General features: G+C 36.5%; 1 protein-coding gene across 4 annotated transcripts in view; it reads right to left on the bottom strand.

Moving 5' to 3' along the window:
* CNTN3 (contactin 3) overlaps positions 1 to 27,119 on the bottom strand; it is a 353,908-nt gene that overhangs the window by 240,191 nt on the left and 86,598 nt on the right. For all 4 annotated transcript variants that reach the window (XM_024245434.3, XM_054551883.2, XM_054551884.2 and 1 more), the window contains exon 2: positions 15,970 to 16,104. In XM_024245434.3, coding sequence (XP_024101202.3) covers positions 15,970 to 16,024 — 55 coding nt within the window. In that variant the 5' untranslated portion in view covers positions 16,025 to 16,104. The remainder of the gene's footprint in view (positions 1 to 15,969; positions 16,105 to 27,119) is intronic.

Raw genomic sequence — 27,119 nt, 5'->3', positions numbered from 1 at the left:
TCTCTGTGTCCAAATTTCCCCTTTTTTCATATGGGCACCAGTCATAATGGATGAGGGCCCACTCTAATGACCTCATCTTAACTAATGACATTAGCAATGACTCTATTTTCAAATAGTAGGGTACTGGAGTTTAAGATTCCAACATATGAATTGAGGATGGGGGTGGGGTAGCAGCACGATTCAACCTTTAACAATGGGTTAACCTTCTAAGAACTTCTAGATAAGTCTCTACTCTGATTTTGTTTTGAAGTAAATAAAATGCTGACCTTGCTTTCCTTCCTTTTTGATATGGAAACTTTCACATGAGGAAAGAATGCTGGGAACTACTGCGACCAAGTGAACACCATGAGGGAGAACACTATACGTGTGTGTGTGTGTGTGTATAAAATATATATTCATATATGTGCATAAATACACACACACACACACACACACACACACACGCACACAGAGTATGTTACAGAAAAGGCAACCCAGAGCTCTAACATCTTTGAGTTCCTGAACCAACATGAACCACATAATTCCAAACATCATGTGTTGGAAAAATAAAACTCTAATGCATTTTGTCACCTGCAGCTAAAAGCTATACTGTAACCAATGCTCTAGAAAAAAAGGAAAAGGTAATATAATACACTTCAGATGAGAAAGGAAAATAAAATACTTATTAGGAATAACTAATGTGTCTGTTTTCCACATCTGGAAATGTTAGCAAGCAATTAAGTTAAAAGAAAAAGTGCTAGAGGATATAGCATGCACCTGGAGTATGATAGCAAAATAATACCAATAAAAGTGATGAAAACCCTTTACATTGAGAAATTAATAGTTCACTACATGATTTTATAAATAAAACAGGAAATAAAGAAATTGCATGGGAAGTGGCATTCAATAATTAGGGAATTGGAACTGACAGGGACTGGTTAAGCTTCACAGGACCTAGAAATAAATGTTCAAGTAAAACAATACTGCTCGCTGGAATGGCAGAGCCCTTTCAAAACATGGGAGATTTTACCAGGAATTGCATTCATCCTCTAATTGCAACCTGCCTAAGGAAACACAAAAATGTCCACACATATAAAAATATACGTACAAAATGGTTTGTGTTTAAGGCTAAGTATCTTGATTTTGGCACTTTGCTTTCATAAATTAATCGCAGAGTTTGATTAAAGGTATGATCTATTTCACTGGACTGATTAACATTAATCTGTACTATAATTCTGTAAAAGAAAAGACTTGAGAGTACTTCTAAAAGTGCCCAATATTTTATGTTGACACTGTTTAAATCCAACGGCTATACTTTTGCTTGTTGAAATGTTCTTTGCAGTTGAATGAAATGGTTAATTTATAGGTATAGTGCAAGACATAATGTTTTTGGCAGAAAAACAGGGTGGGAGGAGATGGGTTGGAGTCTTGGGAGATTAAAATGTTTTCAAAGTACTTCATAGCTTTCTGTATTTAAATTCATGCTATTTTCTTTTTATGAATGTGAGCTTTAATGTTTTTGAACCTCCATGACATCCTTCTATAATTCTCAGACCATAATTACACCTTTCTTGCTAGACAGCTTAATAGCAACCCCACATGATTAAAAAAAAAAGTTAGAATGCCATTGTTAGATGCAATATGCAATGTGTACAATACACCAGGAGAACAGTCAATGGTCCATTTATCTGAAAAAAAAAACAACACTTACATTCCCTCTTTCTATTATACTTTCATTGTACATTTTTGAAATGTGCAAATTCACAAGGTTCTCACCCACCATATGAAAAGAGTGCATTAATCAACTCTTTTTAAAATATTTCTTTAACACATTACTTTCAAAGGTTTTAATAGAGATGATTTCATTTCTATTATGGAACCCATTATTTCTAACAGTTTCTATTCTTTAACAAAGGGTTCAGGTCAAGGCCTGTTAGGACCAGACACAATTCCCTTTATGTATCTTAGAAAGAATGTTTCATATCAAACTCTAGTTCAAGGTCACTGTTTCTATGAGCAAATAATTATCCAATAAAGAATTCCTTTTGTAAATTAGTTGCAATGGAAAAGCCATTAAGAACTAATACTAGGCCTGGTGTGCTGGCTCACACCTATAATCACAGCACTTTGGGAGGCCAAGGCAGGAGGATCACAGGAAGCCAAGAGTTCGAGACAAGCCTGGGAAACATAGCAAGACTCCATCTCTACAAATAAATAACAATTAGTGGGGCATGGTGGTGCATGCCTATAGTCCCAGTTACTCAAGAGGCTGAGATGGAAGGATCACTTGGGCCCAGGAGTTTGCAACTGCAGTGAGCCATGAACACACCACTGCACTCCAGCCTGGGCAACAGAGTGAGACCCCATCTCTAAGAAAAAAAAAAAAGAACTAATACGACTTAGTGATTGTATTTTGTAGTATTTTACAGCTGTAATCTCATAAGGTAGAAAAGAGCATACTCTATTCCTGCCCCCACCTTAGTAAGCAGAAGCCAGCACTGTGTTTGTAAATGTGTGAGTTGTATAAACACCATCTACTTCTCTCTCCGTTTCCTTTTCTTTTCTTTTCTTTCTTTTTTTTTTTTTAAGAGTCTTGTTCTGTCACCCAGGCTGCAGTGCAGTGGCCCAATCTCGACTCACTGCAACCTCCGCCTCCTGGCTTCTAGCAATTCTTCCGCCTCAGCCTCCTGAGTAGCTGGGATTACAGGTGCAAGCTGCCACACCCGGCTAACTTTCTGTATTTTAGTAGAGACTGGGTTTCCCCGTGTTGCCCAAGCTGGTCTCGAACTCCTGAGCTCAGGCAATCCACCCACCTCGGCCTCCCAAAGTGCTAGGATTATAGGCGTGAGCCACTGCGCCTGGCCTCCCTGTTTCTTTTCTTAAGTGAGGATCCTGATTTTATACTTCCAGACTACTGAGAGGGATTGAGTTGGGTTGTGGGGTAAGATATGGAGGTCTAAGGAAGCAGAACAGAAAGGATAACTGATATGGGTAGGCTTTGTGTCCCCACCCAAATCTCATCTTGAATTGTAATCCCCATAATCCCCATGTGTTGAGGTAACTGAATTATGCGGACAGTTTGCCCATGCTGTTCTAGTGATAGTGAGTGAGTTCTCACGAGATCTTAAGGTTTTATAAGAGACTCTTCTTCCTTGGCTCGGCTCTTCTCCTTCCTGACACTCTGTGAAGAAATGCCTTGCTGCTTCTTTGCCTTCTGCCATGATTGTAAGTTTCCTGAGGCCTCCTCAGCCATGTGATTCAATTAGGCCTCTTTTCTTTATAAATTACCCAGTCCCTGGCAGTTCTTAATAGCAGTATGAAAACGGACTATTACAACAACTTTCCCCAAAACGCATCTGGAACTATGGGGTGCGGATTGGGGTATGTCTTAGAGTTGCCTAGGCTTACATTTGTTAAATTCATTTTTAACTGATTTACAATTAAAAATGTAATTATCATCATGATTTATTGTAGACACAGTAATCACACAACTGATAAACATACAATGGATAAAGTAAACACACAACTGATAAAAAGATTTCTTCAAATAATACTAATCCTTATTGAATGCTGAACTGTTACTTTTTTCCTTTATATTCTATTCTACTCTATTCTATTCCATCTGATGTGCTTTATCCTACTTTTAAAAATGCTAGACATAAACTACTACTATGTTCATATCATCACAACATCAATGGGTTCTTATCCCCAATTTGATAAGCTTTGGTCTAGAAACCTTCTCTCCTGCCACCAGTGCCCCAGATTATTTTAGGAGGGAATGGGTGACAACTGCAAGATATTTATTTCATTTCCTTTTCTTAGGAATGAAACCAACCTTGGCAATGTAAGAAAAAATATAAGCATCTTAAAAATTGAAAGAGTATCACTGGGCCCCAAGATACAGTAAAGACAAGAGAGCCCTCCTCAAATCTACTGAACTGCTACCTCTGTAGCCTCAGGGAGAAGAGAAATACTGTGTATTGCCAATAATGTTGGCAAACAAAAACACATTTTATTTTGCTTTGAAAAGCACTGTTTCTTAGAGCTATACAGTATGGAACAAAATCCCTCTTCATTATATATTCTTAGTTAATAAACACCTGGACATTCTAAAATGTCAACCTATGGAGGGAAAATAAACATGGGATGCTAGGCCCAGTATTACACACTTTGAATTTGCTAAATCACCTAATTCTAAGTGACTATTAAGCACTCTGAATAAAAAAGTGGTGCTCCTTTTCTTTCTCTTTTTTTGAGATGGGGTCTTGTTCTGTTGCCCAGGCTGGAGTGCAGTGATGCAACCTCCATGTCCCGAGTTCAAGCAATTCTCCTGCCTCAGCCTCCTGAGTAGCTGGGATTATGGGCACACGCCATCATGCCCGACTAATTTTTGTATTTTTAGTGGAGACAGGGTTTCACCATGTGGGCCAGGCTGGTCTCAAACTCCTGACCTCGTGATCCACCCACCTTGGTCTCCCAAAGTGCTGGGATTACAGGCATGAGCCACTGTGCCCGGCTTCCTTTTAATTCTTATTGCTTTCCTTAATAATGGCACAGATTATAAATAAGTAACCCACAGGGCTAGAGAGGATGAGTTAAACTGGAATCTCTCTATACTTTTTTGGTACCACCGTTTTGGAAGAAGCATTTGGTAGTATGTATGAGAAGCCACCAAATTGTGTAAGGAAGTCTGAGGAAACTCTGCTCTCAATACTTTCATTCATCCTCCCTCATTATCTCCCTTGTAGTAATCATTCCTCATTCTGAATTCCTAGAACAATGTTTGTGTATTTTACTCATCACAATATCGTTATCCTATAATATATTACATTTACTTGTTTTTCACTCTTATCATCCTCATCCCCGGGCTTTATACTTTCAGAAGATAGTAACCATATTTAACACACACTTCTTCTAACCTCTTAGCATACCTATTTTATATACATATATATATATACACATATATATGTTTTCATATATATACATATGAAAACTTGGTAAATTAGCAGTTGTCTGGGAATCTCCCTGGGTCTGTAGGTGTGTTTACTTAAGCATCATTGCAGATGGTTTTAATTTACAAAATGTTATAGCTGATCACAGAAAGACTTCGGACTTTCCTGAGACCACCCTAATCAGATACACTTATCTCCAACTGTAATTTATGCATCCAACTATAAAACAATTCATTATATAAAAATATGAACATACAACAGAAGCAAATTCAATGAATGTGTCTATGACTCTCACGAAACACCTTTACTGTGTCCTTACAGAGGCATCCACTGTCATTAGGCAGTTATTTCTGTTAAGCAGTTTGCAGATTCTTGATCACCTACACCCCGTGCACACCCTTCTGAGTACCATCAATACAAGTACAAGACAGGACTAGCTTCATGAAAGTACATACAAAAATAGCACTTTCAACAGCAATAGCACCCTAATAGTAATCTTTTGCAAACCTCAGAGTGCTGAACTAAAGTCCCTTTTCTGCATTTTAATGACTTGTTTGAAAGTAACAGCTGCCTGAGACATTAAAACAAAACAAAATAAAAAATGCTGAGTTCTGCTTGGTGTTTCACTTACTCAAATCTCTAAGAATGTTTACTGTGGTTAAAGTTACCTTCAAGAAGGGTCAGCATTTGCAAAGGCCTTACTATTCCTACGGAATGTATCTTTTGTCAAAATATCCCCAAATCTATGAGAAATCATTTATGCAAGCTATGAATTTAGTTAACAAGTAATCAACAAGCAATTCTTACTTTAATCTAAATCTTCCAAAGTTAGGATTCAAACCAGTCACCTGCTGGCTGCCTGGACACATTCCACATCTCGGTCCCTTCATCTCAGTTTGAGCTTTGGGTCTGCTTTTCAGACAGAACCTGGGCTAGTTTGTTTTTTTCAAGTTTTTGCAAATCACAAATTCTACAATCATATGATACGTATATGACCTATCATAGATACTGGGAATTTGGGTTTGCAGAGCTGCACGATGGTGGCTATTGGGCCAAATCTATCTTGAACACTTCTTAAATTTGGATCAAAGAATTTCAGGAGGAGAGAAAACACTTCCTTTAAATTGAATGGCTTCATTTAAAAAAAATCCAGAGATTTAGGCATAAAGTCAAATTTCACCTCTTACAAACAAAAAACAAAGGTCTAGCAATCTTCAACTCAGCAGTTCCATATCGATAGAGCACAATTTCCACATTCATAGACTACAGCCCTACAGGGAGTAAGACATCCATGGATGTCAGCAAGAAATTCACATATAATTACTTGCAAAATAAGTTGGTTTATCAAATAACATATCTTGGATTGATTTATGTCATTCTTCCTCCTGGAATATTTTTGCCCTTTATCCTTCAAGGCATAAAGTCTTGAAGGTACATCTAAGTATAATCCCACTTTATCAGAAATTCAATTCAACACATCTCTACAAGAAGTAACATAAATAAATACATAAATTAGCCTGGCGTGGTGGTGTGCCTGTAGTCCCAGCTACTTGGGAGGGCTGAAGCCAGAGGATTGCTGGGCCCAGGTGTTCAAGGTTATAGTGAACTATGATCTTACCACTACACTTCAGCTTGCGTGAAGTGAGACCCCTGTCTCTAAAAACAAAGGAACATTTCATAACATGTGAAAATTATATAAAATTTGAATTTTAATGTCCCTCAATAAAATGTTATTGGAACACAGCCACATTGACTTGTTTATATATTGTCTATAGCTGTTTTACACATTACAAGGGCAGAGTTGAGTAGTTATGACAGAGACTACATGGCCCACAAAGCTGAGAATATTTACTATCTAGCACATGTTATGAAAAATTCTGCTGACCCCAGCTTTAGGAAGGATCATGTCTACTAGGAGGAACAGTGGCTCCGGACCACAATAAACATGATTTTTTTTTTCCCACTAATATTCCATTTAGCTTTAGGCAAGTCATTTAAGCTCTCTGAGCCACTGAATTCTCTACTGTTATATGGGAATGATATCTATAATATAGGACTTTTGATGCAAAGATAAGCAGTATTTTTTCACTGCAGCAGTGGCAATACAATAAATGTTATTTGATATTATTATTGCATATTTTTTACTTAGCGCTGCATCAAACTTTTAATTACCTCTGACTGAGGAATCGTAATTTATGGGAAGCAGTCTAATACGTGATTTTATTCATTATAGCCTCCCATATACATGGCCTGAAAAATAGGATGGAATTGTCATTATCTTCATGGTAGTTGTGAATACTGGTACCTGTGTTCAGTTATCTGGTTTGAGCAAACAAATGCAAGTATTAAGTCTGAGACAAAAGGTCCCTATTAATCTGTGGAAGGTAGTAACTTCAAAAAGAGGGGGAAAAGGGGGAATCAGTATAATGCCCACTGGATCAGTTCCCATTGAGAGACAACTCTCCAGCAAGTATTTACTTTCTACCCTTTCTTCAAATAATTACTCACCAAAGTAATATCAATGGGAAACTCAACAAAATAAGCAGCAAAGAGCTTTCAAAAACCCCATGAGGCAGAAAAAAAGCATTAGATTCTTTTATACTGTTGTTTCTCTTCTCCCATAATAGAAATAATGTCCATAGCACTGAGTATTCTTATTTGTTTGGCTGCATAATGAAGCAAAAAAAAAAACAAAGAAAGAAAGAAACATGTCATTTGTGGCCTTGTATATGCTGCACTAAAATTATTCCTTAACGAAAAAATAGATGTTCACTCAGAAACCCACACAGTACACTGTTCAACAGTCAATGCTTCATAATTATCTACATAATTATGCTCCACTTAATACCACTTCTCTCTCGTTTTGTACATATGTCTGAGCTTAAATATCGCTTGCAAGTGTGCAGACACTCGCTCACACACACTCATGGGATAAGAATGAAAAGTTCTATTTTGCCATAGAGTGAAGAAGTCATGCAAGGTATTTTAATATCCACTAAAAAATTTAATAATGAAAAACTTATTTGGAGACAAAATCTAGGAGCTCTGCTTCAAAAGCTTAAGGCTAACGTAAAAACACACAAATGTTGCCATCTCTCTTTACTTACTGGGTGACATACTCAGACTGCCCTTTCAGCCAAAAAAGTTTTCAGAACAAGACAGAATGCATGATGTTGCCGTGAACAAAGTAAAAAAGGAAAAGACTATTCCCAGGATTCATGTGCTTTTGGACTAAAACTTTAATCGTACCAGTGCTTCCATGTCCACAAGTGACACCAATCAATGTTACAATGGCAGCAACTGATCCCAGAGTTGCCTGATGCCTTAAGTTCAGCCAATAGCAGCTTTCACCACAACCTCCCTGCTTATAAGACTGGAGGAGCAAATAATGTACACATGCTTAGAATAAACAATGAGTAACTAACCAGAGCCATTTATAAAATGGCAGCCTACATATTCCACTCTCTCAGGTCAGCAGACACTAAAAAGCTGTCCAGGTAAAGGCATCAAACAGTCACAAAGTTCACGGAATATGGTTTCATGTGTTAACACACCATTTCACACCCCCATAACTAGCCCTCAAGAGCTTCCACAAATAAGGGCTGGATCTTCAATGGCTGTGCAAGCAGTCCAAAAAAAAAAAGAGCAGCTTCCTAAAAAGAAATAGTTTTACAAGGGCACTCACCATTAGCTGAGGCCCAGGTCAGCCCGTGCAAAAAGTTTGTTTTGAACTGTCCTTGTAGTTAAGAGGAATAAATTGCCTCCTATTAAAGTGACAGGTAGGAATATTACTTTTGTCACCCCTAGTCCTATAAATAAAGTAAACCCACATGGTATAAAGAGAAAGTAATAAGTCAAATGCCAAGATAAGAGCTTACTTCCTTAGTTGCCAGGCAAAAGTTGGAAACACATTGGGACGTCTAATGGCCAGCTAGGGGTACAGAATTTTTTTGACTTTTTTTTTTTTTTTTTTGGTCAACATCAGGTTTATTGTTTTCCTTCTTTTCAAGTGATAAATATCAACAATGTAGTATAACCAAAAATCAGTGTTTAATATTTAATAAAGTGTTATTTTTTCAAAACTAATAGAACATTGAGGAAAGATGTCATATTCACCAATATTTCGGACTTAACCGTCTAACATGAAATCACATGTGCATAGTGGGATCACAATGATACAAAATTGGACAACCGAATTTGTAACGCAATGGCAGTGATAATATCCTCCAATAATTGTCAACAATTTGACAGACCAAGGAATCAATAATAAGGATGTTGAATAATCTTCATTTATATATTTATCTACTGATAGAGAAATAAATTCTAACAATCTCTCCATTTCTAGAAGTCATTTGCCATTTCACTGTACACTCTTCAAAGAAATTAATACGATGTTTTGTAGCCATTATTAGTTGGTCTTAGGCCAAATGAAAAAACTGGCAACCATTACACAATCAGCCACCTTAGGAAAATATCTGGGCTATACTTTTCCTTACCACAGTTGGCAAATAACTTCTAAAAGTTGTTCATTAACGTGACACTGCTTTAAAATGATAAGAATAACACCACAAAAGATAAAATGACTCTATCTTCTCCCATAGTTACATCCAATTACACAACCAGATGCTTATATATGTAGGGATGCATGTGTAACTTGATTTTTCTCTACTGTATATAGTTCTCGCAAAATAATTTTAAATTTAAAATATCTCTATTTAAAATAGTATCCAGTGTTAGATTTGTAACCACAGAGTTCTGTCACTATGCATTGTCTCAAACTTAGTATTGGTTGATATTCAAAGGAAGCAAAATGCAGAGAAGTGAAAATAAATGGTTTTACATACCTATCTGTGGGAAAAGAGATGACACACAGCAACTTAGGCCTAACAAAACAAGAGCAGGGAGCTCTGCCAGTTCTCAAATTAAAATATGCAACCATTTTTTGAGTTAGAATTTTGCCTCGAAAGTAATACAGAATGCAGAAATGGTCCTTAGAAATGAATATTTTCTTATGTTCAAGCTTTGAATTTCTGGATGTGGGGAGGGAGTTGGGTATGTGGAAAGTTTGAAAAGAATAAACATTGGAAAAGTGCTCTAGTTAATAGAGGAAGGGACCCTCAAGGGATACCCCACAGGATTTTTCACTCCATAGAGTCTGAATGTTATATCAAGCAAAAAGAAAATTTTTAAAACTCAGAGGAAAAAGAACATAGAAAGTATGTGGGAGATAGACACTGCACAGTTGAAATGAGAATTACAGAAAAACATATGTAAAATACCTCACACAGGGCCTACCTCTGAAGATGGTCAAGTGACAGTGGCCATTACTTGTATGCAAGCTTCAAGACAATGACTGGCAACTGATAATCATGAGGAAATGGCCTCTTTCCACACTGGTGAGCATTTTCATACCATCAAACTCATATCATTATTGGCAAGATGGCATACACATACTATAAAGGAAATGCACATCCTGTTTAAGGACCCAATCTCCCAAACACTCAGTAGTGGGTGAAATAAATCAGCAAGAATTATTTGATGCAAGAAACCATTAGTATGTGTTCACTATTCATTCCAAAAGAGCAGTGTACAGTCTTCAAGAGGGAAAAACAAGGTAGGTGAACATAGCAGCCAGGGCTTGAACATATCAAATATCTACACTGTGAATGAAATTCTGATTCACTAAGCCAATTGGCATGTCAAGGAAATTCCTAGCCAGTTGATCTCAATGAACCCTCAAGTTTTTTTTGACTTAGAAGCAGCTCTATCTGAAAGAATTCATTTTCCTTTCAGCAACCCAACCTTCCTGGGAAGTTCAGCGTTTGACCATTCACTTAAGGCTTTTCACCTTGAGAACACTTACTAGTTGAAAATCTTCAGAGGTATTTTCAAAAGACAACTCTCCTCAACTCCTCTCAGTGCACACCCAGGTCTTTGTGCACACGCACATCTGTCTCCCAATCGCTGATAAGTATCAACAGTCTCCTTTACCCACCACCAAGGAGGAACCACTTGGTTCTTTTCTGTAGAAGAATGTACAACACACCATACAGATGAAAGGCTTAGTGCAGCTGAAAACCCCCTAGATGAAGATTCAGGCAGTCTAGAAAAAGCCCTACTGAGTCAATAACAAGCTATGTGACTTTGAACAAGTACCTGAAAAGCTCTAGACCCCACTGTGTCATCTACAACATGGGCAAGCCTGGAATGCACACAGATATGCATGTAAATACAGTTGACTTCTGAACTACACAGCTTTGAATTGCACAAGTCCACATTTGCATGGATTTTCTTTTGCCTCTGCCACCACTGAGACAGCAAGAGCAACCCCCCCCTTCTTCTTCCTCCCCAGTCTACTCAATGTGAAGAAGATGAGGATGAAAACCTTTAGGATGATCCACTTCCACTTAATGAATAGTAACTACATTTTCTCTTCCTTATAATTTTCTTAATAACATTGTCTTTTTTCTAGCTTACTTTACTGTAAGAATACAGAATATAATACATATAACATACCAAATATGTGTTAATTGACTATTTTATTGGTAAGAGTTCTGGTCAACAGTAGGCTCTAAGTATAACAGTTAAGTTTTGGGGGAGTTAAAAGTTATACGCAGATTTTCATACTTGGGGGGAAGGTCAACACACCTACTGAGATGGGGCAGAGATCCTTCTTAGGAGCCTGCCAGGCCTTCCCAAGCCTAGAAGTAAAGAAAAATCTTGAGTTCCTTCAAGGGAAATTCCAGGCGCTGAGCTAGCCCTGATAAGTAAATGAGCAACTTGGTAAGTAAGAACATAGTAATAGCTTAAAACAATATCCAAGGAAGTTAGAGTCACAAGATGTCTGGCTCCTCTAGAAACTAAAGACAACATCTTAATATATGACCCTGAGCTGTTTTTCAGTAAGAGGGACCTTTACCAAATGGAACCTCTGGCCTATAGACCTCAGATAAGGGGGAAATGAGGACTGAACCCTGACCACAGCTCCTGGTTCTAAATTTCTTCCTGAGGGCCCCAGAGGAAGTCATGCCCATAGGCCAGACCTTAACAGTCCTTTCTGCTGACTCCAAGTTTTTAGACAAAGCTTCACTTTCTTAACCAAACTCAAATCAGAGAGCCAGAATCCATCTAGGAGAGGGACCTGTAACCTCCCTCTCCTCTTGCTTCAAGATACCCACCTTTTTAAGCCAAACCAATGTATAACCTGCATGTGCTGACTTACGATCTGGCCTTTAACTTCTGCTTTTCTGAAATTTATCACTACCTTTAAAAATTCCTGCTTATAAAACACTGAGGAGGTCAGGTCTTAAGTGTGAGCTGCCCAATTCTCCTTGCTTGGCTGCCTGCAAATAAACACTCTCCTTTCTCCCACTGCAAAGCCTTGGTGTGGATGTTTGGCTTTACTGCACCAGGAAAGCAGATGGTTCATTTACTGAACTGTCCGTTCAGTAACACTAACACCCATATTGTGCTAGGGTCAACTGCATACATGTGTACATGTAAGTAAATATAATTCAGTTTTATCAAAGTATTATAGACCTCAATGTATTTTTTCCCCTCTTAAAGCCCTACATTCCAGTAATTCAAGGCTTCCTACTCACAAGCCTCAGTGGCTTTTCCTCAGACATCCTCTTTTTCCACCTCTCCCTTTTCCTGAACTACTTCCTCAATTTCCAAGATATCCTGCTGCACTAGAGATCCTTCCACATCTCTGTTCAATCTTTTGTAAGCTCTCCCACTTCACCCTGGGTTCTGGCCTGCCCCTTTCATTTAATTCTCCATGCTTCGTCCTTAAACCTTCTCCTCAGTTGCTGTCACTAGGCAAACACCTCCCTATCTTGATCTCCTGCAATGATACCCACCCCTTGTGAACATACCAGCTTCCGTTCTTTTGCTTTCAACAGACTTCCTACTCAGGGGTATTTAAAAACACTTTTATGTGGTGAGTACTTTAAGACAGCTTAACACTTAGGCAACAGTCAAATTCATTTGAGTGAGCACTTTATTTGCAGGAGTCACTTAACTAATCAACAGATACTTTTGAGATTGCTATTTTAAGAACTAAATAAAATTGTGGGTTGTATTTAACCTTAAATGTTTGTTGAACTCTAATAGCACTTGCAATATATTTTTTAAGTTCCCCACATGCCTTCTTAGTCACCATGAAGCTTACAAAATATCCAATATGTGGAGTTATCAATGATCAAGGTTATAAGAACAAAATACACCAACAATGTTTGCATCTTTTACTGATTCTCACATGTGTACTCTGATAAACTGTCAAGATTTAAATGGTATAAATGAAAAGCAATTCAAGATTTAGTCTGCTGCAATAGAGAGGATGATTTGAAATAAGTTTATCTGTAAAAACATGGAGGATGTCAAGATTTATATGCAGGGATCAGTGACATCTCCATTCTACCAGTAACAATGCTATCAAATCATATTACACTGTGTACAAATACTACAGAAGAAATGACAGCCATTTGAGTTTATGACAATTGCTTACTCAAAGTGCCACATCCAACACCAGAAACTCACAACGTTCCAAATCTGCTTTGAGATTAACTGCAGTCCAGAGGCATTCTTGATCATTTTCTCAGTGATTATAAGAGTGGTGTTATTAAAACCACCAAATGAAAAATACTCCTCAATCATTTCAGGAAGAACTTGAAAAGTTTATTTTGCTTTCAAAGCATTCCTTAATCACTATTAAGGGAAGACTAGTTCAGAAATTCATTCACATTTGCATGACATAGAACGGATGAATGCTATGATTGAAAGCATTTGAAGATGTGTGTCAGCAGTCTTGGGCTGTATTTGCATACATTGTAACTATCACTGTGAAAACAAGCAGCCCAAATATGTGAATTTTGTGGGCATGTGTTGTCCATGACTAAATCTACAATACTAAAGTAAGCCAATGTTCCTGTTTGGTGACCATGTATTTTATCCTTCATTATAGTATCGATAATTTTTAAAAAATGATTTCATGAAAGTAATCTAAATTATCTCATATAGTATGATCTGTAGTCTCAATTATAATAGGCTTAAGTGTATATTTATATGGACATAGGCCTCCATTGCCTTTCTAATTCCCTAAAGAGGCAAATATAAAGTTCAGAGGTCCATACATTACATATATTTACATGTATAATTACACACACGGAAACGTATGTACATATATGTGAAAATATACATAATTACATATAATTTGTTACATGTAAATTAATCCGATTCTCCCTTACAAATCCTTATAACGTTTTACCACCACATCTAGAGAATAAGTTGACCTTTAAATTCTTTATGATGTCTTCACATCTTACTGAAGTGGACACTGCTTTTTCTATATATTTGTTCATAAATATGTAAAACATTTCTCAAAAATGCTGAAACACAATACAAATTGCACATAATGTAAAATTACAACTAAAAATGTGAAACCTTTAAAAGCTGATCTCATTTTCTTTTGCTGCCTTTCTACTTTCTAAGTATGTCTTCCTCTTTCTGAGTATGTCTTTCTGTGAATGTCTCCTCAACTATTTGGAAAATTTCAACATTGCTTTTACAAAATTTAATATCATAAACAGTAATACTGCTGCAGTATATTTTCTGTCACTTTTGCTCCTTTTCCTAAAACAGAGATTATATTTGAAACTTTATAAATGAAGAAAAGACTCCAAGAATAAAATATTTCACTATATTGAACTTTTTCCAAAGCTCATTTGAAAGTCAGAAATTTTTAAACAACTATTCTTTTTGTCCTCAGTACTTGATGAGTAGCAGTCAATGAAAATGTTTTAGGAACAAAATGGAGGCATCACGATAAAAATCTGTAAAAACTATAAAAAACATCTTTCTTTTAAAAGTTAAAGATTTTAATCTGTAACTATTATTGATTATGGATTTTTGCTATATATTATCATGTAAATATTTGAAGCATGTTTGAACTTTGACATAAGAGCCCAAAAGTCTACTCCAATCTATTCATGTCTTTAAACAACATGTGTTTTACCTGTCTACTCCATTTGGCCTCATTCCGCACTCATTTTATTCTTTTAGAAAAGTCTCAAGCTACTTTTTTCTTAGGTTCCTCAGGTATCATGAAGAAATTATGTTTATGTAGAAAAGTGGTCTTCTAAGGAGATGAGTATTGAATTTTAGGGTGATGATTTTTATAACTTACTTTCAAATGGGTTAGCCAAAATAAGTAGACAGATTAAGAAAAAAGGAAAAAGCACACATTCATACATATATATACAGAAGAAATATAGTAAAATGGTACAATAGCTACATCTCAATGATACCTACAGATGTATTCATTCATTGTATTATTGTTTCAGCTTTTTTGGTGCTTGAGAATATCATAAAAAGAGGGAAAACAAAATAAAATAAACAATAAGTTAGTTATATATACACTATTTTAAAAAAACTCTTCACTTACTTATTTCTCCAGAAAATAAAATTAAATTAACAAAAGAAAATACAACAAATGATTTGTAATAGTTGCTTTTGTATGTGTCAAAGATGATAATTTTTTCATTTTTTCTTTCTACTTTATTCTAAATTTCAAATTTTCCAAAATTAAAAAAGAAAATTGTATCCATATTCAGTTTTGGTCCTTTAGATAAGTTATTTGCTAAAAGTAAAACATATGAAAATACCAGCACTTTTTAAATTTATATGCTCCTTTATATGTGAGATCTCGCCTCTTTAAGTTCCTTTGGAAAAAGAAAGTCACAAATTAACATGCTCAAATTTGATGTTATATTCATAATACCAAAGCATAATATTATAGTAGATCTGTAATATCAGATGTCATTATATTTGCTATGGAAATAAAAATGGCTTACAAAAATAAGGGAAGGAATAAGAACCCAGTTATCAGATTAGAGAATTTAAATTTTCCTTTTGGGGGGAAAAACATTTGTTTTTCTTTGCTATTGGTGGAGTTTTATTTCAACATCTAAAAATTATGTAAGCATATGACTCGAGTATACTTCTAACCTCAACTTAGAAAATACAGGACTTTTTTTACCTCCTAAGCAGCCAATGAATGAAAGCAGGATCAACTGTTTCCATGGAAACATCATCTTTAATTGCCAAATGCAAGAGTAACTCTTGTCCAGTCTCTGATGAATAGAATGCTTTGTCTTCAGGTAAATCCTTTAATCTGTAAAATATATGTACAAAGAAGTTCGTTAAAAAAAAAAAAAGCTGCTTAAAAAAAGAGATTTTCTTCTTTTCGTAAAAACTGTTTATCATTTGGAGACACTGAAAACCCTCAGATAAAACAAATATGTTTTAATACAAAATAGAGGACACTTGAAATGTAGATACTTAAAAAACATGTAACTCATAGGTAGACGGAAATGATCTTATAGAATTTGAAATGTTTACCAGTACTAAAATATTAAGTTTTAATATATTAATTATTAAAACTTTTGCTAGATAATTTCAAGAAAGAAAACATTAACCTAAAATTCTAACTTTTTCCATTTTCTCTAACGATAGCATTCTGGCAAAACTAACAGCGTCAAATAAGCAGAAATCTTGAAGCACTAATTTTTGCAGTTTCTGAATTCCTAATAAAGCATGCAAATTATAGATAGCATTATCAGTGTCCATCTTAGACCTATTTTTTTAGAAAACTGCAGAAAGCTCCCAATTATATATGCTGTGTAAAACAGATTTTAAAATGCTAATGGTAGAAAATGTTCAGTCTGAGAACCTTGCAAATGAAACCATTTTCTTTTTTGCTTTAATTTTCATAAACTTGAATATGTTGGTTGAGAGGAAATAATTACGTGAAAGTCTTGTGTCATTCTGAGTGGCCACTCAAAACTAGTTAAGCTGCATGGTTAACGATCAAGTATGTGCGATACACAGACCTAAATCTCTGGACTCCTACAATTCAGTTGGTACCACACAGGGAATTAATGATTTTAAAGTTTGCTACTTTAGTAAGGAACGGATACAACTCTCTGATTCAGCAGCGCTACTGATTGAGCTGTTTTAGCTGTCACTGACCCAAAGAGAGAACTCAGCCTCCTGTAGACAGTGGTTCCCAACAATGGGTTCCTAACATGTGGCATATGCAATCAGATATTATGTACGTCCCAAATAATAAGAACTCAAATAATAAAAATATGACAACTTGAAAAATATATACTTAAAATAATACGTTAAGTCATCATTCCTATAAGATGTTCTTAGGTGCCTGCAATCTAATATATATTCTGGGTAGGAGGTAAGAGATGGAATCGTGGCTAGAATGCCTAGGCATCACTCTCTCTAGGTCCACTGGAATCTGAAACAAGTGAAAATACAACTGAGAACTACTGTTCTAAGAATTTCAGGTTAACAACTTACAGTAGTACTATTGACATTTAACCTTCACTCAATATCCCCACTGCTGCAAACTGCATGTCTCAGTTTGGGTTTCACAACACAAATAAGACAAAATGAATTCAAGTGCAAGTAATTTACTTGGGAAGTGAAGAACAAAAACAGACAGAATGGGGAAGTAAGATAGGAAAAGGAAGGCAGCTTAGAAAGGGTGAAATATAAAGGCTTCTAACACCATGGGTGACTGGAAGTCCAGTTCTTACAGAACCCATGCCTGAGAGTCATCCAAGAGTCATCCCTGAGTTATTCTTGCAAAGGGGCAAGGCAGCTGGAGTATTTACACCAATTCCCATAATAGTAGTAATTGCCCAGTACTTGTAATCTCCTACTAGGGCAGTAAATAACTCCAGAGGTGGAAAAAGAAAAAAAAAAGGGAAGAAATGCATATGCTAGCTATTAAAGGTGGTGTGTGCACTGAAGTGATGAAGGCAAGAGGATGAGTAGGGCACACGTAGTATCTGCTACACTGTGCATAGAAAACAGACTTTTTGAAGTTATTTTTAACAACATCAGGTCCCAGGTGATTGATGGCCAAAATTATTGAATAATTTAAATATAGGGGGGAGAGACACACATTCCACCTCAATCAATCACTATACTGCTCAAGCCTTTCCAGTGGCTGATTTTCCCTGCTTGGACCAAAGGGCCTCAGGTATCTTGCCTTCCTTCCTTCCTTCTTCTGCTCAATCAATGACATATCCTGTGTCCACAATTATTTTCAATTACTAATTTAAATGATAACTGAAATCATTCTAGATTAGATTTAATTTATAACTGACAGCCATAGTTTTTCTCCTAATCATGCATTTGAGGAAACCGTGGTCCAAAAATCAGGAGAAAGATGAAACACATACAAACATGCATACACATATAGATAGATAAGAGTGGAAAACCAATAATATTTTTTAAATTATCAAATAAAATACAATGCTAACTAGTCATAAAAGGCATGTGAAACATGAGATACATTAATCTGATACATATATATGTCTAAGACTCATGAGAAGCTAGGAAATGATAGTAACACACACTGAAGTCTAGGGACAATGGGTAAGACTCGACCACTGCAAAGGCTTGAGGAGTACATTGATTGAACTGGTACTTCCTTCTTCAAAGAAGTTATAGCTATCCAGTACATACACGAAATCTAACTTAGAAAGAATTCGGCAATAACAGAATAACAGACTTAAAAAGAATAGGTAGTTGGGAATTTCAGGAAAGGAACGGGAAACTCTAGCAAACAATTGTGCAGTAACCTTGCCATTATCATCCTCATCTTTAATATCAAAAACTATTCAAATAAATATATGAAGCTCTACCTTATGTCATTTGGAAAAAAATACATGGTCTGCGTCCTAATATTGTAATGGGAAAAGAGAATATTATAAACTCTTATAAATAAGATAAGGGGTAAATTACTATATTGATTGATAAATCTCTGAAGGTAGAACCACAGTTTACCCATCACTGGTTGCTCCAATGTTCCAAATACCCTTTCACAGGAGGCTTTCAAGCAATGTTTCTTGCAGAGCTTTAAGAACAATGAATGAGTCACTCAGGAGATTAAATCTTTGCACTGGACATCAACTGAGTGAAAAGCATTTCTACTGGAACCAAAGGATAAGTCACAGCATGGGATCTGGCCACCATTTGAAAATTGTTTCAGGGAAGTGTATGAGAAGGCATAAAAAAGGTGATTGTTTTCAAAAAATGTTATCTTCCCAACAATCCATTCCCAAGATAACATGTACATTGGTTATATTTAAAACATATAAATGTGTTCCAAGAAGCTCTAAATTATTTTTGAAAACTCATTCATTCAATAAAAACGTATTGAGTACCTCTTCGGTGCTGGGATTACAATTCTAGAGGGAGGTGGAGGTGGTGATGGGATTGTCAGGAGACTGATAATCCCCGTACTCATGGAATTTATCAACTATTGCCAGTGACACCTTGTTTAAACGAGTATGGGGCATTTATAAATTGCCTACGTGAAAGGTACAGTGGAGGGGTAGACGTTTCTATGAAAGCCTAAATGAGAACAGTCCTCATCAGGAAGGTTAGGGAAAACTTCTCTGAGGAACTGGGATACAGAGGAAGAAAAGAAGAGATGACATAATGAGGTGTGTGTATGTGCTGCAGAGTGAGGGAAGGAAGAAATTTTCCTAGTGTAGACAAGTACTTGGTATGGATTTATGAGGTGGCAGATAGGCCTGTGAGTAGCTAATGTCTGGACACTACTCCCCCATTAACTACTACTTATCTCCATGCTGTACCAGGACCCCACCACACCTCTCTGGAGCCAACCAAAAGGCTCAGCAGAGGCCTCCAGAATCCTGCTCTAGCCCATGTCACTTTGGATTGACCAGTATGCATGCCCTACTGCTGGTTAAATATTTTAACAATCACCTCTGGGCATAGGAAATAGAATATGCAAAGGCCCTGTGGCTTAGGTGCTCATGGTATGTTTCTGCTGTCAGGTTGCACAAACAGAAAGAAGACTAAAGAGATGAAATACATGTCGCAAAGCTCAGCGTGGTATGAAATGAGACTGCAGATGTATGGGGGTCAATCCTGTATGTCTGGCTAAGGGTATTAGTCGCAGAATAAAACCCTTGAAAGGTTAACTGCAAGTTTAATCAGGGAGGTGAAATAATCATATTTGAAATAAACATTCAAATTAGAAATATTATAATCTGTGTCTGGCTTAACAAGATGAAAAGAGAACACATTTTGCAACATACCAATTTTACTCTCACCCACAAATTCGTAGAAATTAGAAACTAGAAAACAATAGACAAAGAATTTGATTTAAGAGAAAAGATATGTTAATACTCATATAATATTCATTTATATGTACACACATGCACACACTGTATAAGGTTTGAAGATAAAAGGAAATGTCATTCAGGAAGATTTTTTAAAATTATGTTGCTTATTTTTAATCAATGTTAAAGTAGGACATTAGCTTTATAAATAATGAAGGTAATTAATACAATCACAGTCTGACTTCTCAGCATTGCCACGTATTGTCACAGAGAGAGGGGACATATTAAAGCTCCCCCCACTTCTGAAATCACAAAGCTAAAATAAATACAAAGGAAGCTACTGAAGCGAGACAAATACAAATCAAAATGTCATCTGCTACAATAAGAATATTCTACTATTCCCAGGAATGTTTTAAGCCAAAGAAAAAATAGATACCCTTTAGAATTTTCCCTGCTAATAGACATTTGCATTTAAGGGCTAAAGCTTAATATATTCACAACATGTTCTCATGGCAATCTTTAAACAGCCCCCAAATTTAGTGCTTATTGACAACCGTACTATCTATTCTTAATGTCAGCTGAGCTAAAAAATGCTAGACCTTGGACTCAAAACCAAAAATGCTCTAAATAGTTGTGCCTGGTTGCTCTAAAAGAAGGAAGAAACCATTTGTGGCTCATCATATACTTTACAAAACTGCTACTAAGACTGCAGATATCATGAAATATTGATATGTATTTATTATTTTTAATGTATACAGACAACCTTGAATATCATCTTGGCAAATGCTGAGAGTTACATTTCTTTATGTGGAGAAAGTTTAGGTGTGAGAATGATTTGGCAACATTTCTTTCAGATAACATGTACCTAACAAGCATTTTCTTTCTCAAAGAGAAAAACCCTACAGCAATTTTAACCATAAGGATTGCTTAATACACCACCCTCTCTTGCATCTACAAAAAGTCATCTCCAATTTCGATATTTCAGAAATGAATTATATTTATGAATATATATTATTCCTAATCTTCACCAAAAAAAAAACTTGAGCAGGTTAAAGACATTTATTATAGTAAAATATTCAATTATTAGTGGATAAAAATTTGATACCTATGGGCGTTGTACTGTGAATCTTCTAGAACTTACATTAACTCACTCTCATGGTATGCAACTACACTAGCATGGTAGCCAACTAGTTAAGGAGTATACTGGCTTGTTGAGACTGTGTATCCTGTCAGATCAGAAATCATGCATCACATAACCAATTTGTTCATTCGTAGTCACTCACTCATTCACTCATCCATAATCTTCACATCTTCCAGAGATGCAGTTCATCCATTCTGCGTGCTGACCCTGCCTCCCTCCTGCTGAAAACTGGCCAGATAGGTGATGAAAGTTACATGAACTCTGGGCTCCAAATCCAAAATTCTTAAAACAGCTCACCCATCTTTCCTGCACTTCACAAGTGTTCAGTAGCAAAGAGGGAAGGATATCATGTGCCCAGTTTGATGTTACCTTCCATACCCACAGTTCTGTGTTGACCGCAGAACAATGGACAAATAGGGTGAATGCTGGCTGGAAGTTATCCCGTGCTCCCGTGAACACCTACAGCACTTTATATTCTCTCCCTTGACCCTCAACACTTTCAACACCTTCTATTGTATTATTTAAACCATGGCTTCTCTCTCCTACTAGACAATAATCTTCAAAAAATAGTGATTTGTAACCTTTTGTAGGTTAAGGTCCCTTTTCAGAATCAGCCAAATCTACAAACGCATCTATCTCTGTAGTTCAAATGCACATAGACAGACATAAGCTAACTTGTGTGTACTCCACGCTTTATTACACTGAAAAATAATTTCTTTTACATAGGAATCATATGTATATATGTGTATGCCTATATACATATGTGTGTTCATGTGTGTATATCCAAAGATTTCTTGCTTATTTTCATGCATAAATTAATGAAAATTTTATGAAAACGGAAATAAATCTAAACTATACAAATCGAAGAAAAGGAAAATCCTGTTCAAAGAAACAAATATTCCTGAGGTTACTGTTGAAAAACTTGACAAATAAGTTTAAATTATGACATTGTTTTTTATATGGTGAGGTATGTCATCTCTGACATTCTGTTAATTTTTGCTTCTGGTCTTCTAGCAATCACTGGACATAAGTAGTAGCAAACAGAATCAGAGCTCTTGTTGTATGTATATTGCAGTAGATGGGGCGGCAATACAAAAATATTGCCAGAACAATTAAGAAAATGTGTCACATATAGACCATGGAATACTATGCAGCCATAAAAAATGATGAGTTCATGTCCTTTGTAGGGACATGGATGAAATTGGAAATAATCATTCTCAGTAAACTATCATAAGGACAAAAAACCAAACACCACATGTTCTCACTCATAGGTGGGAACTGAACAATGAGAACACATGGACACAGGAAGGGGAACATCACACTCTGGGGAGTGTTGTGGGGTAGGGAGAGGGGCGAGGGATAGCATTAGGAGATATACCTAATGCTAAATGGCGAGTTAATGGGTGCAGCACACCAGCATGGCACATGTATACATATGTAGCTAACCTACACATTGTGCACATGTACCCTAAAACTTAAAGAATAATAATAATAATAATAATAATAATAATAAAAATATTGCCAGAACATTCTGAAATGCTATGTGTTGGTTTCAGAGCTTCTTTCAATTTGTCCTCAACTCAAAGAGATCTTCTCTGGCAAGACCAACATCACTGATGCTATGCCAGAAAAAAGTTACAAAGCTGTTTTTCAATTGATTCCACTAGTTTCAACCAAGTGCAAGCTAAAGGGACAAGACACAGTTACCTAATTATGCCAACCGACATGCTTCAAAATGTTAGATAACATGTCAACACTTTTTAAGTATACTTTACAAAGGGTTTGCTTCAATGTTCTTGCTTTGCTTTAAACCTCAAATTAACTTGGCCAATTCCAGGTCACACTGCTTTACAAGCCTCTCTGCACTTATGGATGACTATTTGTACTTGACATGCAATAACGTCTGTCGCTTGTAGCATGTTTCAAGACAAGCTTTTTGTTTAAGAGCAAGTCTGAGTTTCAACAGTGTTGCAGGATTCTGAAAGCAACTCTTCATCCCTGAAGGAGAACAGCACTGTCTAATGCTTTTCCAAGGTAGCCAAATCTAAGGTGCTTTTTTGGAACATTTTTTAAGTGTCATTATTTTCCTAAAAATAACCTTTACACATAAAAGGAACTTAGACTTTAGGGTCTTACTACATTTAGTGATGAAAGGAAAACTAAATGATAAGCAACTTCTATGATCTATTCTTTTCCAAGACATCTTCCAAGTTAAACATGAAACAAAATGAACAAAGACAAATTTAAATAATTATAAAGGGTATGTAGATTTTCCTTCCCTTTGATTCAATGGGAAATTATTCCAGACCTCCTTGTACGATAATGAAGAATGTACCTTTGCTAAGTCTACATAACAACATTCCTTGCCACCATATATTTACTTAGGATTTAAAAATAGCTTTATAATATAATATAATATAAATGTTTTTCTGCAAAGACAATTTTGCAATACCAGGAAGGAAACTAAATAGTAATGTAATAATACTAACTTTTATGGAGTGCCCATTATGTGCCAGGCACTGCTGTAAGTGCTTCCTATATATTAACCCACTATAATCCTCACAGCCACTCATGGGGATCTTTCTGTTATCACCCCCCATTTTTCAGATAAAGAAATAGAGACACAGGTGGGTGAACAAATCTGTCAAAGAGAAGATAGAAACTGTGTACTTACAACATATTTTCCCCACACAATAGATACCAAAGGGAATGCTTAAGTAATCAGATCATTAGAGAGCCATAAAGTATAACCTGATATTTTATGTATTTTCAAAGGTCTGTATTAATATAACTGGCAATTGAAAGTTTAATTTCAGTTACTTCTTCTGTAAAGGGAAAGGACTTGACTATTAACATAAAAATTCCACTGCTTGATTTCAAGCATATGCACTGCAGTAATGCACCATCCCTATAATAGGCACGAATGTAGAAGAATGCAGCAACTCTCTTTGGGATTAAATGAAAATACTTCAAAGACACAGTAAACCACAAACATAAGGTGCAAAACACTGTGTGCAAAAGAAATATGGGTATTTTTTGTCTCCATATTTGCTGTATATAGTATATATATATACAGCATATATATTTATAACTACACAAAATAGTTCTTGAATGATATATGAGACCTGTTAAAAGCAGTTAACTCTGGGGAGGAAAACTGTGGGGTCAGGAATAGAGAATAGAAAGATAAAAATTTTCACTATACAGTCTCTCAAAAATTTTAAATATTCTTCAGTGTACATATATCTATTATCCAAAGCATTAATAAACTTTTACAATGGATTAACAATAGAAAAGTAATGTATCTTCCACGTTGAAATATTTCAAACAGTACAGAGCTCAACACGTGGCACTAAAATTTTGTTTGCATAGTCACTACCTCAGCTGCCTGGGTCATGTGTTTAGAAACTTTACCAACTGGAAAATATAGTGGCAACTCTAAGAATCCATTTTGTTTTAGCTTGACATGTATGTAGGTGCCGTAAATTCACTTTTAGAATTAAAATGTTTTTATATAGTTATCAAAATAATTTACTTATTATTTGAGTGGTTCCTCAGTCTCATTCTAAAGGTTTTCTGAAACTACTGAGAGGTTACCACTAAGGATAATGTCCCAGTAATCTGCCACAAAAATTTGTAAAATCATTTATTACACTAGTGTTCACAGTGGTATAAATTATGAAATGAAACATTTTTAAAAGAAAAAAAACCAATTTATTCCTAAAATGGTAAAATGTGAAAAATCTGTAAACAATATTTTTTTGGGAGTTGAGTAGAAAAAGGTAAATGAAATGAAAAGTCCTAAAGAGAACTTTTTGGCTGAAATAGAAAGAGTTTCAACATTGAGTTATAACTTTGCACACTAGTCCAGACCATTCTGTTCCTCACCTCATAATCATGGAAGGAGAGTGATCTTGGGGAAAAACTCAAATTCATTGAGTAGAAAAAGGTAAATGAAATCAAAAGTGCTAACGAGAACTTTCTGGCTGAAATAGAAAGAGTTTCAACATTGAGTTCTAACTGTGCACACTAGCCCAGACCATTCTGTTCCTCACCTCATAATCATGGAAGGAGAGTGATCTTGGGGAAAGACTCAAATTCACTGCGTGCCTGCAGCATGTCAGGTATAAGCACAGAGAAAGAATATTTTAAAATAACTTCATGTCTTCAAGGCACTTACACTCTCAAGTAGCATATTGACCATAAACACAATTATACTACATTTTAATAAGAGATTCTAGACTGGAAGACAGAGGTCTGTAACAGGATGCTCATGCGAAGTTTCCTGGACCACCAAGACTCAGCAGGTATTACATCCCAAAGGGAGGTGCCAGAAAGAAGTGTAAACATTTAAAGGAGATCCTGCAAAACCATTTGCCTGGTTCTCACGGCTCACTCACATCAGAGTTGTTCAGAGACTGAGTAGAGGCTTTGAGAAAGGGGTGTCTTTGGAAAGAACTCTTCCTCACAGAGAGGAAGGCAGGTACTCCTTTTAAGTTGCACTTTAAGGTTACACATCAAGGAGACCACAGAGAGCTGCCTTTGGAGGGATGCAGTGGTCTGGGATGATATTAAATAAGACCACTAAATGAGAATGAGAGCACGCTGGAGCCAAATAGAGGGTTGCAACTGGTGAAGGAAAGGGATTCTTAGAGATGTTAGAGGCACAGAATACATGATGTTTCCTGTGCGCCAGACACACACGGGTGAGTGCCTGTGGAATGTCGTTATTATACATCCTGGGCAGGAGAACCCCCTTCTGGGGAAAAGAAACCTCACAGAGGACCTAGTGTATCTCTGGACTTATGGGGGCTGAGAAAGAAGGAAGTGGCTAGCTGGGGTGGGGAAGAGGGAGAATGTAGCACTACATTCAGGGAACTGAGTGGGAAATATCCCCAGTGTTTTGGAATCTCAAGTGAACCCATGGAAGAACCACTGGAAGAAAATGCCAGTTCTACACTTCTAGCAAGTCCAAAGTGACATGATGCTAAGCCACTACAACAGGATCCATCAAGTTGAACTTGCTGGTCTCCTTTCTTCTCTTCCGGGCAAAATACTTAGCAGAATTGGAATTACTGAGTTGGGGGAAGCAGTGTAGGTGAGCTAGATGAGAAAAGAAGCCAAAACATTATTTCTTTAACTGTAGACCTTCCCTCCGCACCAGCTTAGCACCAGAGAGGGAGATTAGTTTTCCCTTTAAATCAAGTTTTACCTTTTAACTATTACATAAGACAGGACATTTTAATTTTTTTGCTTGAAACTGTATCCCTTACCTAAGCATTATCAGAAGTGGAGTGGGTGGGGCTACCTGAGTTTTCATCTGCAGCAGGAAAGGAGCTAAGAGAAGAACTCCCATAGCAGGCAGGAAAGACTAGAAAGCTGACTTAGGGTTACATCTCATGAGTGGTGCTTCTTCCATGTACAGTTATAGACAGGAAGTACAGCCAACAATTAGAAAATGGGGGATATCACAGTGCCATCCTAGAATAGGTAGCATCTGAAGTAATTCTTAGAGAAAAAGGTCGGCTTACCTAGGAGACAAGGAAAGAGATAAACACAGGGACACAGAACAGTGGAAAATCTAGGCCAGATAGGTGATTCACGGAGTGAGAGAAATGACTCAGGGAAAGCCCACAAAGCACTGGGCCGAGGGAGAAGGTTGGAGAAGCCCAATGGTTAAGGGTGTGAGCAGAGGAAGATAAGCTCCCTTCTGTAGAAGACAAAAGGAACATTCTGAGAGTCCCAGTATGACTCACATGTGGACTGTGTTAGGAAAGCTAAGGGTGCAGAGTGTTCAGTTCTGCAAGAGAGTGACAACATTCAAACAGATAGATGTCCTGAGGCTGGGAGTGGGATGGGGCATAACTGCAA

This window comes from Pongo abelii, chromosome 2 (genome assembly GCF_028885655.2).
Source record: "Pongo abelii isolate AG06213 chromosome 2, NHGRI_mPonAbe1-v2.0_pri, whole genome shotgun sequence".
NCBI lineage: Eukaryota > Metazoa > Chordata > Mammalia > Primates > Hominidae > Pongo > Pongo abelii.
This window is presented reverse-complemented; position numbering and strand designations above follow the sequence as displayed.